Below are 18920 nucleotides of genomic sequence, written 5' to 3' on the forward strand. Positions count from 1 at the left end.
TTGAATTTTAGAATTTGCCAGTAATTTGCTTCACTCAGACTAGTACAATACTTGAATAGTAGGAAAACTCAACACCTAGGGTCACTTCTGCTGTTTCTCTTGGACTATAAGAGCTACACCTGGCACCTTAAACTCCAACACTGAAGATATATAAAGTCATATTTACACAGCTAAGAACACTGCAGATAATTAGAAAACCCAAGCATCAAATTAACTCAAGATGCAAAAATCTCTACATTATAATACAAGGAACACAAAAAATCATGAGAATGCAACCCCACCAAAAAATTATAGATCCATCAAAAATTACCCCCAGTGAGACTTTAGATGAAATGCCTGACAAATATTTTTTAAAACATGATTATATTTATATTCAAAGAAATCAAAGAAGAAAACCAACTCCTGAAGGAGAACACAGGAAACCAACTTAATGAAGTAAGGAGGTCAATATAAAACATGAGTAAGGAAATAGAAATAATGAAGAAATACCAATCAGAAATACTAGAAATAAAAAACAGAGTAAGTCAAATAGAAAACTCTGTAGAAAGTCTCACCAGTAGGATGGATCAAGGAGAGGACAGAATGTCTAAATTAGAAGACCAGGTGGCAGATCTAATATAGTCCAACAAAGAGAAACAAACTAATAGGAAGGCATAAATAGGAATTTCAAGACATTCTGGGCACTATGAAAATATCAAACATAAGAATTCCAGGCACAGTAGAAGAAGAAATTCACTCCCAAGGTATTACAGGTATTTTCAACAAAATCCTAGAAAAAAAATTAATTCCCTCAAGTGGGAAAAGTGATCCCAACACAGATACAGGAAGCCTATAGAATTCCAGACAAAATCAGTAAAGAACCTTTCATTGTCTTATTATAATTAAAATACAAAACACACAAACCAAAGAAAATATATTGAAAGCAGTTAGAGAGAAAAATCAAGTCACATACAAAGGCAAGTCCATCAGGATAATAGCAGATTACTCAACACAAATTTTAAAAGCCAGAAGGGCTTGGAATGATGTACTCCAAGTTCTGAAAGATAACAACTGTCAACCAAGATTACTCTATCCTGCAAAGCTACCCGTTCAAAAAGATGGATAAATAAGTACATTTCACAACAAAAGCAGGCTAAAAGAACATATGAAGACAAAACCAGCTCTATAGAAAACACTGGAAAGGATCCTCCATGCTGAAGAGAAAGAAAAGCATACACATAATAAACCTGGGGAAAAAAAACCAAACCATACTCAATTATTAGTTAATACAAGAGAGCAAAGGCAAAACCAGAAGAACTAAAAAACAAGAAAAATGGCAAAAATAAATAAACACCCTTCAATAATAACTCTTAATATCAACAGCCTCAATGACCCAACCAAAAGACATAGGTTTGCAGGATGGGTTAAAAAGCCATATCCTAGCCAGGTGTGGTGGTGCACACCTTTAATCCTAGCACTCGGGAGGCAGAGGTAGGAGGATTGCCGTGAGTTCAAGGCCACCCTGAGACTACAGAGTTAATTCCAGGTCAGCCTGGACTAAAGTGAGACCCTACCTCAAAAAACCAAAAAAATAAATAAATAAATAAAAGAAAAAAAGCCATATCCTTCAGTTTGTTGCCTCCAAGAAACTCACCTTTCCACAAAAGATGGATACTATCTTAGGATAAAAGCATGGCATTTCAAGCAAATGGGCCTAGAAAACAAGCAGGTGTTGTGATCCTAATATCTGACAGGGTAGACTTCAGACCAACATTAGTTAGGAAAGATAAGGAAGATCACTTTATATTGGTTAAAGGCACACTCCAACAGGAGGATATTACAATCCTAAACATATATGCATCCAACATGGGGGCTCCCACTTTCATCAAACAAACACTATTAGAAAAAAGGTCACAGACAACACCAAACACAGTTGTAGTGGGTGACTTCAACACCCCACTCTCATCAATTGACAGGTCATACTGGCAAAAACTAAACAGAGAGGCTTCTGGATTAAATGAGGTCATAGAAGGAATGGACCTAACAAATATCTACAGAATATTTCATCCAAATGCTGCAGAATATATGTTCTTTTCAGGAAGATATGGAATACTCTCTAAAATAGACCATATATTAGGACACAAGAAAACCCTAACGAATACAGGAAAACTGAAATAATTCCTTGCACTCACTCTATCTGAGCACAAAGGGATGAAGCTACAAATCAGTAGCAAGAAAAGCTATCACGCATACACAAAATCATGGAAACTAAACAATACACTACTAAATGATGAATGGGTTAGTGAAAAATCAAGAAGGAAATCAAAAAATTCATAGAATCAGATGATAATGAGAATACAACATACCAAAACTTTTGAGACACAATGAAGGCAGTCCTGAAAGGGAAATTTATAGCTCTAAGTGCCTATATTAAGAAATCAGAAAGGTCACAAGTAAACAATTTAATGATTCACCCTTAAGGCCTTAGAAAAAGAAGAACAAGGCAACTGGAAATCAGTAGATTGGGATAAATAAGAAAGATCAGGGCAGAAATTAATGAAATAGAAATAACAATAACAAAAAAATCCAAAGGATCAATGAAACAAAGAGTTGGTTCTTTGAAAGGACAAACAAGATTGATAGACCCTTACCAAATCTGACCAAAAGAAAGAGAGAAGAGACACAAATTAATAAAATTAGTGATGCAAAAGGTAACATCACAACAGATGCCAGAGAAATTAAAAAAATCATAGGGACATACTATAAGAACATGTACTCCACTGAGTTTGAAAATCTGAAAGAAATGGATTATTTCCTTGATTTGTATGACCTACCAAAATTAAATCAAGATGAGATTAACCACTTGAATTCCAGGGCTAGAGACATGGCTTAGCAGTTAAGACACTTGTCTGCGAAAGGACCCAGGTTTGATTCCCCAGTATACCCACATAAAGCCAGATGCGCAAGGGGTACATGCATCTGGAGTTCGTTTGCAATGGCTGGAGGTCCTAGGGCACCCAATCTTTCTCTCTCTCTTTCTTTCTTTCTCCCCCTCCCCACTTCTTTTGTTACTTCTCTCTTTAAAATAAATAATTATTTAAAAAAGAATTCCATGAACTAATAAAAAGAAAAAAAGAATTCCATGGGCTGGGAAGATGGCTCAGTAGTTAATGGTGTTTGCTTACAAAGCCTATCAGCCCAAGTTTAATTCCCCAGCCACACATGTAGAAACAGGCGGACACTGGTTTGTAGTGGCAAGAAATTTCAGTACCTGTACAAGTACACGCACACATGTACATAAATAAACAAGTAAAGTTTAAAACTATTAAAAAGAACTATTAAAAAGATCCAAAGATCACTTATTCCAATACCTATCAAAATCTAGGGCATTTGTTACAGTTATAAAAAAAATCCTAAAATTTAGATGGAATCACAAGGAACTACAGAGAAAACAATTTTAGAGAAAATAAAATCGGAGGGTTTACACTTTCTTATTTCAAAAAATATTATAGGGCTGGAGAGGTGGCTTAGCCATTAAAGCACTTGCCTGCAAAGAAAAAGGACCCAGGTTCAATTCCCCAGGAACCATGTAAGCCAGATGCACAAGGTGGCACATGTGTATGGAGTTCATTTGCAGTGGCTGGAGGCCCTGGTGTGCCCATTCTCTCTATCTGCCTCTTTGTTTCTTTCCCTCTCACTCGCTGACACATAAATAAATAAAAATTTTTTTAAAAAATTTAATATCACAAATATTTTGAAAACAATGTAGTCCTGGTGTAAGGACAGACCACAGGCCAATGGACTAGAATAGAACCAGAGACCAACTCTAACAAATGTGGTCTAGGAGTCCAGACCACCAAACGGGAAAATACCTGATGCTGAGAAAGCTGAGTCACCAGCCATCTGCAAAATAATGAAGCTTTATTACTATTTTTCTGTTTGGATTTTCAAGATAGGGTCTTGCTCTAGCCCAGGCTGACCGGGAATTCACTGTGTAGTCTCAGGGTGGCCTTGAACTCCTCCCTCTGTCTCCCAAGTGCTGAGATTAAAGGTGTGTGCTGCCACTCCCTGCTGAAGCTTTATTTTTATATCATACATAACAGGTGGGTCAAGCCGAGCATGGTGGTACACACCTTCAATCCCAGTGCTAGGGAGGCACAGGTAGGAGGATCGCCATGAGTTCAAGGCCACCCTGAGACTACAGAGTGAATTCCAGGTCAGCCTGGATCAGAATGAGACCCTACCTCCCTACCTTGAAAAACCAAAAAAAAAAAAAAAAAAAAAAAAAGGTGGGCCAAAGATTTCAATGTAACCCCCAAAAGTATAAAATCCTTCAAAGAAAACATAGAAGAAAAGCTTCATGACACTGACCTGGTGATGTTTGATTTTGTTTGTTTGTTTTGATATGATACCAAAAGCCCAGCCCTCCTCCCAAAGCAAAAAATGACACAAAGGACTACATTAAACTTGAAAAGTTTTGTGTATCAAAGGGCTTATTAACAAAATGGAAATGTAACCCATGACATGGAAATAAATATTTGATAATCATATATCTGATAGGAAATAACAGAATATATAAAGAACTTGATAGACATATCCCTAAAATGACATATAAATAGCTAACAAGCATATGAAAATATTTTCAATGCTATAAATTCACTAGAAATAAATATCACCCATTAGGATACCTATTTAAAAAAAAGAAGAAACTAGCAGGTGTTGGTAAAAAATGTAGCAAAATTTAAACCTTTGTACACTGTATAATGGTGTAAATGGTATGGAAAACATTTAAAAATTAAAAGTAAGAGCCGGGTGTGGTGGCACATGCCTTTAATCCCAGCATTCAGGAGGCAGAAGTAGGAGGATTGCTTCAAGGCCACCCTGAGACTACATAGTGAATTCCAGGTCAGCCTGAACTAGAATGAGACCCTACCTCGAAAAACAAAGAAAAAAAAAAGTAGAGGGCTGAAGAGATGGCTTAGTGATCAAGGCACTTGCCTACCAAGCCAGAGGACCCAGGTTCTATTCCTCAGGACCCACATAAGCCAGATGCACAAGGTGGCACACATGTCTGGAGTTTGTTTGCAGTGGCTAGAGACCCTGGTGTGCCCATTCTCTCTCTATCTGCCTCTCTCTCTCTCTTTCCCTCTCTCCCAAATAAATAAATTTAAAAAATTAAAAGTAGAACTGACATGTGATCCCACTATTTTACTTGTGTGTATACATACCGAAAAAATTGAAAACAAAAACTAAAGAGATATTTGCCTACCTATGTTCATAGCAGCATTGTTTACCATAGCCATGGTGGAAGCACCCTGAATATCCATCAACAGATTCATTATTTAATAAATCTTATTGTCATTTATCCCTTAAAGGGAAATTGTACAGAGTGTTGTGGTACATGCCTTTAATCCCAGCACTCAGGAGGCGGAGTTAGGAGGATCGTTGTGAGATCAAGACCAGCCTGAGACTACAGAGTGAGTTCCTGATCAGCCTGGTCTGGAGTGAGACCTTACTTTGAAAAAAATAAATAAATAAAAGAAATTTCTGACATATGTTCCAACAAGGATGGACCTTGAGCACACTGTGCTCCATGAAATAAACTGGTCACAAAAGGATAAGGAATGCATGAGCCCACTCGTCTGAACTATCTAAAGTGGTCAAGTTCATAGAAACAGAAAAGTAGAATCGTGGTTTCCAAGAGCTGGGGGGAGGGCTATGTGGAGCTGTTCGATGGGCAGAGTTTCACCATTGTAGATCAGAATGTTCCACGGATCTGTTGTACAACAATGAGAATACATTTCACATCATAGAAGCTGTGCAACTGACGTGGCTAAGTCACTACATTTCCTGCGAATAGCTTGTACCATGACAAAGAGAAAAAAAAAAACATTTAGTACGACGTTCTTTTTTTTTTTTTTTTTTTGGTTTTTCGAGGTAGGGTCTCACTCTGGTCCAGGCTGACCTGGAATTATCTCTGTAGTCTCAGGGTGGCCTTGAACTCACGGTGATATCCTCCTACCTCTGCCTCCCGAGTGCTGGGATTAAAGGTGTGCACCACCACGCCCGGCTTAGTACAACATTCTTGTTTCACTGATGAGCAGACAAAAGTTCAAAGAGACTACATGACAACACTAATGCCCACAGAGGCTCAGAGTTAAGAACTGGGACTTAGTTTTAGCTTTTCTGACAACTGTTTTGTTATTTGTATGTTTGTGGTGTGCATGCATGTGTGTGTGTTGTGCTCATATGCATGTGGGTACATGTGTGCTCATGTGTGCATTCACGTGCGATGGGGGGGAGGATGGGAAGATGATCTCACTGTAGCATCTGTCACCCCATTGATCACCAGGGTTGATTCGGCTGATCTGGATGGCTAGGTGGGTGTCCCTTTCCTCCCTCACCACTTATGTGTGCCCCCCTAGAAGATGCCCAATAAAGGAGGACAGGTCTTCCATCAAGGGTATACAAGTAGCTACCCTCCTCTGTTAGAACCTCCAAGCTCTCAAGTGTGGGTGTTGACGTGCGGTCAGAGGTTGACACTGGGCATCTTCTGCAACTGCTCTCCACTTTATTTGCTGAGACAGTGTCTCCTGCTTGCTGATGGGAACCAGAGCTCACTAATTCCGCTCATCTATCTAGCAGGCCTGTCCCGGGATCCCCTGTCTGCACCTCCTGAGATTAAGAGCACTAGGATTACAGACTGCAGCCACCATATCCATCAGGCACTAATGTAGGTTCTGGGAATCCAAACCTCACACCAATCCACAGAGCCACTTCCCTAGCCTAGCCTTTTGCCAGTTTTTCTTCTCTATTAAAGGTAGTGAGATTTTTAGTTGGATATTAGAAAGTTCCAAACAAAGTCTTTGTAGACCCATGCCAACATTTTTTAAATTTTTTTGTTTATTTTATTTATTTATTTGAGAGTGACAGAGAGAGAAAGAGGCAGATAGAGATAGAGAGAGAATGGGCATGCCAGTGCTTCCAGCCACTGCTAACAAACTACAGACACGTGCGGCCCCTTGTGCATCTGGCTAACGTGGGTCCTGGGGAATTGAGCCTCGAACCGGGGTCCTTAGGCTTCACAGGCAAGTGCTTAACCGCTAAGCCATCTCTCCAGTCCTCCAACATTTTTTTTTTAAAGGGAAAACAAATTCCACTGGGGTTGGGGGTGGGGGGATGGAGACATGGTTCAGCAGTTAAAGGTGCTTGCTTATAAAGCCTGACAACCAGGGTTTGATGACCCCGTGTCCACATAAAGCCAGATGCACAAAGTGGCACACACATGTGGAGTTCATTTGCAGCAGCAGCAGAAGGCCCTGGCATGCCCATACTCTCATAAAATAAGTCAATAAACAAAAATTTTTTTTTTTGTTTTTCGAGGTAGGGTCTCACTCTAGCCCAGGCTAACCTGGAATTCATGATGTAGTCTCAGGGTAGCCTTGAACTCGAGGCAATCCTCCTACCTCTGCCTCCCAAGTGCTGGGATTAAGGACATGTGTCACCATGCCTGGCTATAAATAAATATTTTATTAAACATTCCATTTTAGAGGGATGGTTTTTTGGACATAATCTTATCAACAAGAGAATATGGTTATTTCTTACCTTCAAAAACTTTGCTTGAAACTGCAATAGTGTATCCATTCTCTTCCGTTCTTTCAGTTTGGCTAACATCTTCTTTTGCCAAGGATCACATTTTGGCTTGATCTAGAGGACAGACATGTCCATAGAAAACTCCGGCATCACCAAATGGGAGGCACAAGCAAGAAGGTTTAGGGATCTTCAGTACTGTGCTCTGGGGATGCTGCTGGAAGGTGGTCTGGGGTGTGCGAAGCCTTGGGCGGGTCTGCATGGGATCACAGACGTATGGAAGGAGCCAGCAGTTCCCATCAGAGTGTCTGGCCTATGCCGTGCATCAGGGCGCCTGGACCAAACTGTGTGACCCTGACACCATTATCACTGGGCACCGCACTTTATGGGCAGGAGAGAGACGTTCACCCACAACTCCTTATGACTTCACATTTTAAACTTCATTTTTCACATTAACAAGCTGGATTTCAAGGCTTAGTTCTGTGGCTATAAATTCCACCAATATTCTGATTATTCTCAAATTTACATCTCAGCTCTAAGCTCTAGAGTACTATGTCCATCTTTCTGTTTAACATCTGTGTTTGGAGGTCAAGTGTAAAATCTAAGACAGACTTCTGGATTCTCAAACCTGAACTCAAGCCCCCATATGTAGGAACAACCTTGGATTTCTCTCCTCTTTGTCCACTGTTGAAAGGGACTGTCCTTGGGATGTTTGTGTCCCTCCAAAATTCATATACTGAAACCCACCTCCACCAGTATGTCACTATAGGAGGTGAGACTTCTAGGGAGGGATTAAATCATGAAGGCAAAGCCTTCCAGTCAGCAGTCTGCCACCTAGAAGTTGCCCACCAGAACCCCACCATGCCAACATGCCACAACCTTGGCCCTCTCAGCCTCCAGAAATGTGAGAAATACCTGTCTGTCGCAGAAGCTACCCAATGTTTTGATATTTCTTTAAAATTCTTTTTATTTATTTATTTATTTTTTTGACAGAGAAAGAGGGAGGGAGAGAGAGGATGGGCATGCCAGGGCCTCCAGCCACTGCAAACGAACTCCAGATGCATGCACCCCTAGTGCATCTGGCTAACGTGGGTCCTGGGGAATCAAACCTAGGTCCTTTGGCTTTGCAGGCAAATGCCTTAGCCGCTAAGCCATCCTTCCGGCTTTGTTTTGGTATTTCTCAAAGCAGACTGAGTGGACAAAACAATCATGTAAGACCTTTTTATAACACAATCATTTGCAGATTCCATATTTCCAGGTTTGCCTACTCCCTAAGATTTTTTAAAAATATTTATTTATTTATTTATTTGAGAGAAAGGAAGAGGGAGGGAAAGAGAGAGAGAATTGTTGTGCCAGGATCTCCAGCCACTGCAAATGAACTCCAGACGCATATGCTCCTTGTCTATTTGGCTTACGTGGGTCCTGGGGAATCGAACTTGGGCCCTTTGGCTTTAATTGCTAGGCCATCTTTTCCAGCCCCTCCCTAAGAGTTATTTAAAGTTCAGTCAGTCATGGTAGGACTTTCATGATGAGTAATAAGCATGCACGGGGCGGGGGCGGTGGGCTTTGGCCAGCTAAGGCTGGACAGGGCAGCAATCCTAACCCTACCTTAAGGATTCTAGAAATAAGGATCCTTATGTGTACTATTTTTCAAATAGTTTTATTTGAAAGCAGACAAAGACAGAGATAGAATGGGTGCACCAGGGTCTCCTGCTTCTGCAAATGAACCCCAGAGGCATATACCACTTTGTGCATTTGGCTTTACATGGGTACGGGGGAATCAAACTCAGGCCATTAGGTTTTGCAAGCAAGTGCCTTTAACTGTTGAGCCATCTCACTAGCCCCTTTTGTGGACTATTTATAGCCACATTTATCATTTATTTGTGGGTTATTTCATTGTTAAAATGTTCCCTAAACAGAGTGCTAGAATGTTGGCTGGGGTCCTAAGCACAAGAGAGCTGTGACATGTCCTCCAGAAAAGACCTGTTAGACAAGTGTCATCACACAAGTTCAAGGGCCACTAGCCATGAGCTCAATGTTAATGAATCCATGATATATTATAAACAGAAACACATGTAAATCAAGGTTCTGGGTTTTGGTTTGGCTTCATTTTTTTTTAATTTGTTTGTATGTTTCTTTTCTTTTTTTTTATTATTTATTTATTTGAGAGCATCAGACACAGAGAGAAAGACAGATAGAGGGAGAGAGAGAGAATGGGCGCGCCAGGGCTTCCAGCCTCTGCAAACGAACTCCAGACGCGTGCGCCCCCTTGTGCATCTGGCTAACGTGGGACCTGGGGAACCGAGCCTCAAACCGGGGTTCTTAGGCTTCACAGGCAAGCGCTTAACTGCTAAGCCATCTCTCCAGCCCATGTTTATTTTCTTTTTGAGACAAGGTCTTACTCTGTAGCTTAGGCTGGTCTGAAACTCACTCTGTAGTCCATGTTGGTCTTGAACTCATGGCCTCCTATCACAGCCTCCTAAGTGCTAGGGTTACAGGTGTGAGCCACCACGCTTGGCAATGGTCTGTATTGATTGATGTCATAACTATTCAATCTCAGGAACCTAACCCTGTACTTTGGTATTTGCTAAAACCATTGGCCCCAGTTGTTTCTAGAACACAACTAACTTGAATAGTGAGATTTGACAGTGCATCACACTAATGTCACAAGATTTAGCCTGCATGGCTTGTGAATTGTAGGCCTTCAGTACCACAGCCACGCCTGATCCAGTTCATGTGCCCAATCACGGTTTAACCTAAAATGTTGGCTTTACACAAATCAACTGCACTTTTGAGTGATATTTTTGTTGTTTTTTTTCTTGCCAAGCATACGAAAAGGCGCTCTGGTGTGGTGTGCACACTGGTAGTTCCAGCACTTGGGATCCTGAGGCACACGGACCGCCACCAGTTCAAAGTCACCCTGGGCTACATGGGGTTCCAGAGCAGGCTGGTCACCTGGCTGTCTTCAACGCAGAGATAAGCAGAAAGAGAGCTTGGAGGTCCCCTGTGGACAGGGTCAGGTTCCCTGAGGACAGTGGGCATCTCGCTTGGGTCCTAGAGGACCCAATTTGCTAAGGTCACTAAGAAGAGGGAACAACAGGGACCAGAAAGACCTGGGCTGCTAGCATGCCTGGTTAGAGGGAAGTGTAATGACACAGTTGACATCCCTGACAGATGACTGTCCCACAGCCTGCTTACCTTTATGAAAGGAATCCAGTCAGCTGTCTTTTTCAGAGCCATCGCAGGTCCCGACAAACCCAAATTCTCCGCTTTAGTTATCCCAGCCTCGTAGTCTGGAAACGTCTGCATTCTCTGCTGCTCCATGAAGATGCTCTGGAATTTGGGGAAAACCTAAACAGAATTGATAAGAGAGAAATGGATCCCAGAGGAAAAGTCTCACACTGTAGGCAATTTCAGAAGCAGCTGCTTGGCCTTTAAGACAGAGAGTTTAGTTGGTAAAGTACTGGCTTTGAAAGCATGAGGACCTGAGTTCAAACCTCAGTACCTATGTAAAATGCCAGTCAGGGCAGCATGGGCTTGGAATCCCAGCACTGGGAAGGTACAGACAGGACCCAGGAGTTTGCTGGCCATCCAGCCTAGCCTAATTGGTGAGCCTCAGGCCAGTGAGACCCTCTGTCTCAAAAAGAGGTAGACAGCCCATCTAAGGCTAGTATCCCAGTTTGTCCTCTGGCCTCCATGCACATACATGTATTCATGAGCACATGCATACACATACATACACACACATGCATGCATACCATATACGTATACACATGCAAAAAAAACGCTACTGATTGTCTTTGAAATTAACCCTGGGGTCAAACTAACTCATAAAATAGGACTGTGTGTGATTAACAGGACACATGCACTCAGATCATTATTGTAAGTGTATTCATTCCGTATTCTGAATGATTGTTTCTAAAACTGGAAATACATTGACACATTTCTTTTTTAATTTTTTTCAATCTTCATTTATTTATTTGACAGAGAGAAAGATGGAGAGAGAGAGAATGGGCACACCAGGGCCTCCAGCCACTGCAAACTCCAGACACATGCTCCACCTTGTGCATCTGGTTAATGTGGGTCCTAGGGAATAGAACCTGGGTCCTTTGGCTTTGCAGGCAAATGCCTTAACCATGGCTTAACTAAGCCATCCCTCCAGCCATCTTTTTAAAAAATATTTTTATCTTTATTTATGTATTTGAGAGAGAGAGAGACAGTCAGAGGAACAAGCAGATAGAGAGAGAGAGAATGGGCATGCCAGGGCCTTTGGCCAGTGCAAATGAACTCTAGACCCATGCACCACCATGTTTATCTGGCTTAGGTGGATACTGGGAAATTGAACCTGGGTCCTTAGGCTTCACAGGCTAGCACCTTAACTACTAAGCCATCTCTCCAGCGCTGACACATTTCTTTATATGCACTGATCTGGACTCTAAATATAAGTGGGAGGTTAACTGTCCACCTCTGGATTCACCTTTTCTGACCACCAGGTAAACTGAAAAATCTAAAGTTTAAAGAAATCCCACTCTCACAACAAGCCTGGCTAGGATATTGCTACAGAGAGGATTTCTGATGTCAGGGCCTGTTCAAACCTTTTAAGGCGCCAGCTCCATTCCTTTCAAAAGCCATCTTCAGACAGAAGCTACGGTGCTTTCTATGACATCGCTTCCTACTGCCCAAATGACCAGAACTTGCTCTTTCCTTCTCGAGTGGGCAAGGCTCTCTGGGTCTGTGGTGGCAGCCCTATGAATGCACAGTCACCGGTGCATCACGATGTCCTTACACGGGATGGTCACACTCACAGCAGTGCAAAAGTTTCCTTCCTTCCTTCCTTCTTCCCTCCCTCTCCCACCTTCCTTCCTTCCTTCCTTCCTTCCTTCCTTCCTTCCTTCCTGCCTTCCTTCCTTTCTTTCTTTCTTTCTTTCTTTCTTTCTTTCTTTCTTTCTTCCTTCCTTTCTTTCTTTCCTTCTTCCTTGAGAGAGAGTTGGTATGCCAGGACCTCTTGGCACTTTTTGCATCTGATTTTACTTGCATACTGGGGGAATCAAACCCAGACCAACAGGCTTTACAAACAAGGGTCTTTAACCAGTGAGCCATCTCCCCAGCCCCAGTGTGCAAATTCTTAGTGCCACTGAATTATACATGTAACACGAGTAAAATGGTAATGAATGTGTGCATTTTATCCCCCACACACAAGAACACATGCATAAAAAGGAGCTTGCCCTCAGGCTGGACACAGCAATGCCTCAGCAAAGGTTTCTGCAGTGACCGAGCAAGTCTGTGAGTTTCAGAGCAAAGGCTTCTCCCAGGGACAGCTGATACCTCTGAGGCACTGCTCCCCAGAGCTCTAACTCTCACCCCATGTGGCTGCTCGATATTTAATTACAAATTAATTAAATAAACATAAAATTTTCATTTTTCCCCTTGCACCAGTCACATTTCAAGCCCTCAGTAGCTACCCATGGCCAGTGGTTGACACCTTGCACAGGGCGGCCTGGGGAAACATCCACCATGAAGTACAGTGAAGAGTGTTGGCTCAGGGCTGGGCCGCAAATGTCTCCTTAAAGGGCCAGACAGGAAACATTTGAGTCTTTGTAGACCATAAGGTCGCCCGTTACAGCAACTCGGGTCGGCCACTGTAGTTAGTGGATGAAGCGTTGCTGTGACCTGAACATTTGTGCATCCACAAAATTCATGCATTGAAATCCTTACCCCTGGAGTAATGGGTCTAGGAGATGGGGCTTTGAGTAAGTGATTAGTTCTCATGTATAGGGCTACTGCCTTGCAAAAGAAATCCCTGAGAGACCTTTGCCCCTTCTACTAGGTAAGGACATAGCAGAAAGGCAACATCTGTGAGCCAGAAAGAGAGCCCTCCCCAGGCACCACACCTGCCTTGTGGGTAAGCCTCTCAAGCTCCAAAGCTGTAGGATATGTTTCTGTTGATTATATATAAGCTGCCTAGTGTGTGGTATCTTGTTACACTCGTCCAGATGGGCTAAGACAGCTGTACTCTGATGTAGCTTTATTTTGGGAAAACAGGTGGTAGGCTAGGAGCTGTAGCTGGCTGACCCTGCTCAGGGCATTAAAGTAACAGAGGGCAAAAATGATACATACGCGCGCACACACACACACAGAGAGAGAGAGACAGAGAGACCGAGAAAGAGAGAGTCACTGGACAATGATCGATAACTAAGGACAGTCAACATTTCACATAACACTGTTTTAAGACAATCACGAGTGGAACTTGCATCATGTAAAGTGTACACACTATTTCTCAGGAACAAGGCTGCTTTGCTGGAGGGTTTAGATGGCCTCATGTCCTTTTAAAACATATTCTATTTATTTATTTAAAGCAGAGAGAGAGAGATAGAACGGGTGGACACACTAGGGCCTCTAGCTGCTGCAAACAAACTCCAGATGCATGCACCACTTTGTACATCTGGCTTTATAATGTGTACTAGGGAATCGAACCCAGGTCATTAGGCTTTGAAAGCAAGTGCCTTAATGGCTGAGCCATCTCTCCAGCCTCATCATGTCCTTTTGTTTATCACTGGTTATATGAAAAGAAAGACAAAAGTTTCAGGCATGGTGGTGCGCATGTGTAATCGCAGAACTTGGGAGGCTGAGAAAGTGGGTTTGTGGTCAGGCTGAGCTACTCAAAAAGACGCTATCGGGGGAGGAAGAGCATGAGGAGGTTAGAAGAATGAAGAGGAGGAGGAAGAGAAGAGGAAGAAGAGGAAACAGAGAAGAGAAGAGAAGAGAGGAGAGGAGAGGAGAGGAGAGGAGAGGAGAGGAGAGGAGAGGAGAGGAGAGGAGAGGAGAGGAGAGGAGAGGAGAGGAGAGGAGAAGAGCAGGTAAAAGAGAGGAGAAGGGGGGAGGTGAGGAGGAGGAGGAGGGAAAGTGGAGGAAGGCAGACAAAAGCTAAATATTCCAGCTGTCAAACAAGCTAGAGGAGTGTGATGACAGTGAACTTAAAACACGTGTCATATACAAAAGAGCAAATTCTGGGAAGACGACGCTCCAGTAAACACAAAGCCAAGTGCAACTTCAAGGTCAGCACATGGTGATGGAGGAGAAAGTGGCCACTTCCTACGCGAAGAGCATTCAACACATTCTGATTCGATTTTTGCCTATTTGAGCCAGTCAACTGACTGCTGTTTATCTAGTAAATAGATACACTTGTGCAAATACAGCTAGAGCTAGAAAAATATTTTTATTGTTGAAATGTGTTCTAACAAAAGTGTTACTATATATTAATCAGGAGCTCTCTGCCCATGGTCTGATATTTCCCCTTGTGACAAGTTTTAGCATGGCTTCTTTTGTTTGTTTGTTTGTTGTTTGCTTGTTTGAGGCAGGGTCTCTCTCTAGCCCAGGCAGACCTGGAACACACTCTGCAGCCCAGACTGGCCTCAAACTCATCAGGACCCTCCTGCCTTGACTTCCCAAGTACTGGCATCAAAGGCATGCACCACCACACCTAGCAAGCATAGCTTTTTTTTTTTTTAAGAGTTATTTTTATTTATTTCTTAGAGACAGAGAGAGAGGGAGAGAGGGAAAGTGAGATTGGGTGCACCAGGGCCTCTATCCACTGCAAATGAACTCCAGACACATGCGCCACCATGTGCATCTGGCTTACATGGGACCTGGAGAATCGAACCTGGGTCCTTAGGCTACACAGGCATGCACCTTAACCACTAAGCGATCTCTCTAGCCCCATAACTTTTGATTTTTGATAGCTGACCTGGAATTCACTATGTAGTCTCAGAGTGGCCTCAAACTCACAGCAATCCTCCTACCTCTGCCACCCAAAGGCTGGAATTAAAGGCAAGCGCCACCACACCCTGCTATGATGTTTCATTCTTAAGCAACTGTTGCCCAGTCTCACAGCAGAAAAGACTACATGACTCACCCTCAGTGCTTAGAGCGCATGACTGGCTATATGATCTATTTTGTCAGTAAGAACACTTACTTGTACCTGTCCTGAGAAGTGGAGGGTTCTAGACACTTGACAACTCTGCCATGTAAGTTTGCCAAATCTTGGGTACATCTATTCCATCTACTAAAGACCATACCCTACCTTTTCCTGAAAATTCTACACAACAGATAAGCCCTAAAATCCCTCTAGTTTCACTATTGGAAGGTCCCATTGCTCATATGGAAAGTAATTGCTTCCTAACCCCTAGGGGAATGTCACTCATTATTATTTCATCTTAGCACTCTAGAAACAAGAGCCGACAGCATCAACATGCAACGCTGCGCTGGGTGCGGTGGCTCCTGCCTGTAATCCCAGCACTGTGGAGGTGGAGGCAGGAGGGTCAGCAATTCAAAATCATCCTTGGCAACATGGCAAGTGTGAGGTCAGCCTAGGCTACCTGAGACCAATTCTCAAAAATCAATAGAAGGGCTGGAGAGATGGCTTAGTGGTTAAACGCTTGCCTGTGAAGCCTAAGGACCCCGGTTCGAGGCTCGGTTCCCCAGGTCCCACGTTAGCCAGATGCACAAGGGGGTGCACGCGTCTGGAGTTCGTTTGCAGAGGCTGGAAGCCCTGGCACGCCCATTCTCTCTCTCTCCCTCTATCTGTCCTTCTCTCTGTGTTTGTCACTCTCAAATAAATAAATAAAAAATATTTTAAAAAAATCAATAGAAGAGGGGGCTGGAGCGATGCCTTAGCAGTTAAAGACGTGAGCCTGCAAAGCCTAAGGACCCAGGTTTGATTTTCCAGAAGCCACGTAAACCAGATGCACAAGGTGGCGCATACGTCTGGAGTTTGTGGTGGCTGGAGGCCCTCGTAAACCCATTCTCTGTATCTGCCTCTTTCTCGGTCTCTCTCAAGTAAGTTTTCAAAACAAAACAAAACAATAAAAGAAACTCTGTGAGCTGCCTTTTACCTATTTTATTTAATTTTAATTTTTTTTTTTTTTTTTTTTTTTGAGGTACGGTCTCACTCTAGCCCAGGCTGACCTGGAATTCACTATGTCATCTCAGGCTGGCCTCGAATTCATGATGATCCTCCTACCTCTGCCTCCCAAGTTCTGGGATAAACGGTGTACGCCACCATGCCCGGCTTGAGCTGCCTTTTAAATACTATATTTGTAGTAAGAACCTCGAATACCAAAGAAAAAAGTTCCATCTCCTTCGCTGAGTCCCTCAGCTCCTGCAGGTCGAAAGGAACATGGAAACAGGAGAGCAGGCGCCTCAGCTGCGGGTTCAGTTCTCCCGCCTCTGTTGTGTGCTGGGGCAGGACAGAAGCGCTCACTGGCCCTGAAAAACAATCCAAAATCCAGAGCATGAAGACCAGCGAGCACAAGTCAGAGAGAGCCAGCAGAGGGCCCTGTCAACACTGGAGGTAGACCCTCTGCTAAGGGACAGCCCCTCGGCTCCCTGCAGGTTAGACTGTGTCACGCCTAGCTAGGTCTATGTCACAAGCTCTTGGAGCTGGGTTTGCTCTGGAAGGAGCAAGGACGCCTCAGCATGTCACACCCTGTGGGGAAGCCCCCCAGATCTTGTGGGGGATCACTCTGGGAGCGGTCCTGCTATGGGCCTGTGAGACACAAGTTGCAGCATCATAAATTAACCAACTAATTAGAAGAAGGTGAGAACTTTCATTTGCTTTTTTTTTTTATTTTTGAGGCAAGCCCAGCAGACTGGTCTTTTGTTGTTGTTGTTGTTTAAGGCGAGAGAGCAAGAGAGAGAGTGAGAGAGAGAATTGGCGTGCCTGGACCTCCAGCCTCTGCAATGGAACTCCAGACACGTGCGCCCCCTTCTGCACATGGGCGACCTTGCCCGCTTGCTTCACTGTGTGTCTGGGTTAGTGGGACCTGGAGAGTTGAGCATAAGTCCTTTGGCTTTGCAGACAAGTACCTTCCTTGCTAAGCCATCTCGCCAGACCCTCACTTGCTTTTTGCCTAGCTAACTCCCACTCAGCTTCCCTTCTTCAAAAAGTGTTTCCAGCCAGGGATGGTGGTGCACGCCTTTAATCCCAGCACTCGGGAGGCAGAGGTAGGAGGATCGCTGTGAGTTCGAGGCCACCCTGAGACTACATAGTAATGTGCCAGCCTGGTCTAGAGCAAAACCCTACCTTGAAAAACCAAAACCAAAAAAAAAAAAGTGTTTCAGGGGCTGGAGAGATTGCTCAGTGGTTAAGGCGCTTGCTTGCAAAGCCTGACAACTCAGGTCTGAGTCCCTAGGACTCACATAAAGCCAGATGCGCAAAGTGGTACTTGCACTTAGTTTGTTTGCAGTCATAAGAGGCCCTGGTGTGCCTCTGCACTCTTTCCCTCTCTCTCTCCCTCTGCTCACAATAACAAATATTTTTTTCAGGGCTGGAGAAATGGCTTAGTGGTTAAGGCACTTGCCTGCAAAGTCAAAAGACTCAGGCTCAATTCTCCAGGATCCACATAAGCCAGATGCACAAGGTGGCACATGCATCTGGAGTTCATTTGCAGCAGTTGGAGGCCCTGGTGTGCCCATTCTCTCTCCCTCCCTCCTTCCCCATCTGTCTCTCAAAATAAAAATCAATAAAATTTAAAATATAATAATTTTAAAAAACAAAAGAAGGAGCATTTCCAGTCCCCAGAACTGAGGTTGGCTTCCTTTCATGGGTGGAACTCTTGGGACCTTCTACACAGCACCCAAGCAAGAAGGGCACTCAGAGCAGAAACCTAATCAGCTTTCTCAGTCGTGGTAACACAGGATAAGGACAGAGAGACTGATTTTGACAGGGAAGGTCTCTTACAATTGTGTAACATTTAACCTGGAAAGAACCTGAAGGCTCATTTAATCTGAAAGGATTACCATGGACGTGAATAAACTGCATCTCAAGGAGGTGAGATGCAGGCCTACATGAGGCTAGAACAGAAATGGGCCTAGAACCTGGCTTCAAGTCCATTTATCCTTGTCTCTAAATGTGCAGGTTATAAACACAGGTATCAAAATGTCTAAGGAGTGCTAGGGAGAAGGCTCAACAGTTAAAGGGGCTTGTTTGCAGTCTGATGGCCCTGATTCAATTCCCCAGTGCCATGTAAAGCCAGATACACAAAGTGGTGCATGCATCTGGTGTGTTCGTTTGCAGTAGCAGAACGCCCTGGCACACCCATTCTCCCTCTCTCTCTCTCTCTCTCTCTCTCTGTCAAATGAATAAATAAATAAATTTTTTAAAATGTCTAAGGGTACTTTTCCCTTCAGGAAATATTAAATTAAAACTTTATCTCATTCTCCCTCTCCCTCTCTCTCTCTCTCTCTCTCTCTGTCTCCCTCAAATTAATTAATTAATTAAAATTAAATATATTTAAAAAGGGGGGTCTGGAGAGATGGCTTAAGACATGTGCCTACAAAGCCAAAGGATCCTG

At 43.3% G+C, this 18920-nt stretch overlaps 1 protein-coding gene across 1 annotated transcript in view; it reads right to left on the reverse strand.

Moving 5' to 3' along the window:
• LOC101610720 overlaps positions 1–18920 on the reverse strand; it is a 212631-nt gene that overhangs the window by 176507 nt on the left and 17204 nt on the right. Inside the window, exons 7-9 of the mRNA XM_045155548.1 lie at positions 16685–16833; positions 10768–10920; positions 7585–7686 (exon numbers count right to left, since the gene is read on the reverse strand). Coding sequence (XP_045011483.1) covers positions 7585–7686; positions 10768–10920; positions 16685–16833 — 404 coding nt within the window. The remainder of the gene's footprint in view (positions 1–7584; positions 7687–10767; positions 10921–16684; positions 16834–18920) is intronic.

This window comes from Jaculus jaculus, chromosome 7, assembly GCF_020740685.1.
Source record: "Jaculus jaculus isolate mJacJac1 chromosome 7, mJacJac1.mat.Y.cur, whole genome shotgun sequence".
NCBI lineage: Eukaryota > Metazoa > Chordata > Mammalia > Rodentia > Dipodidae > Jaculus > Jaculus jaculus.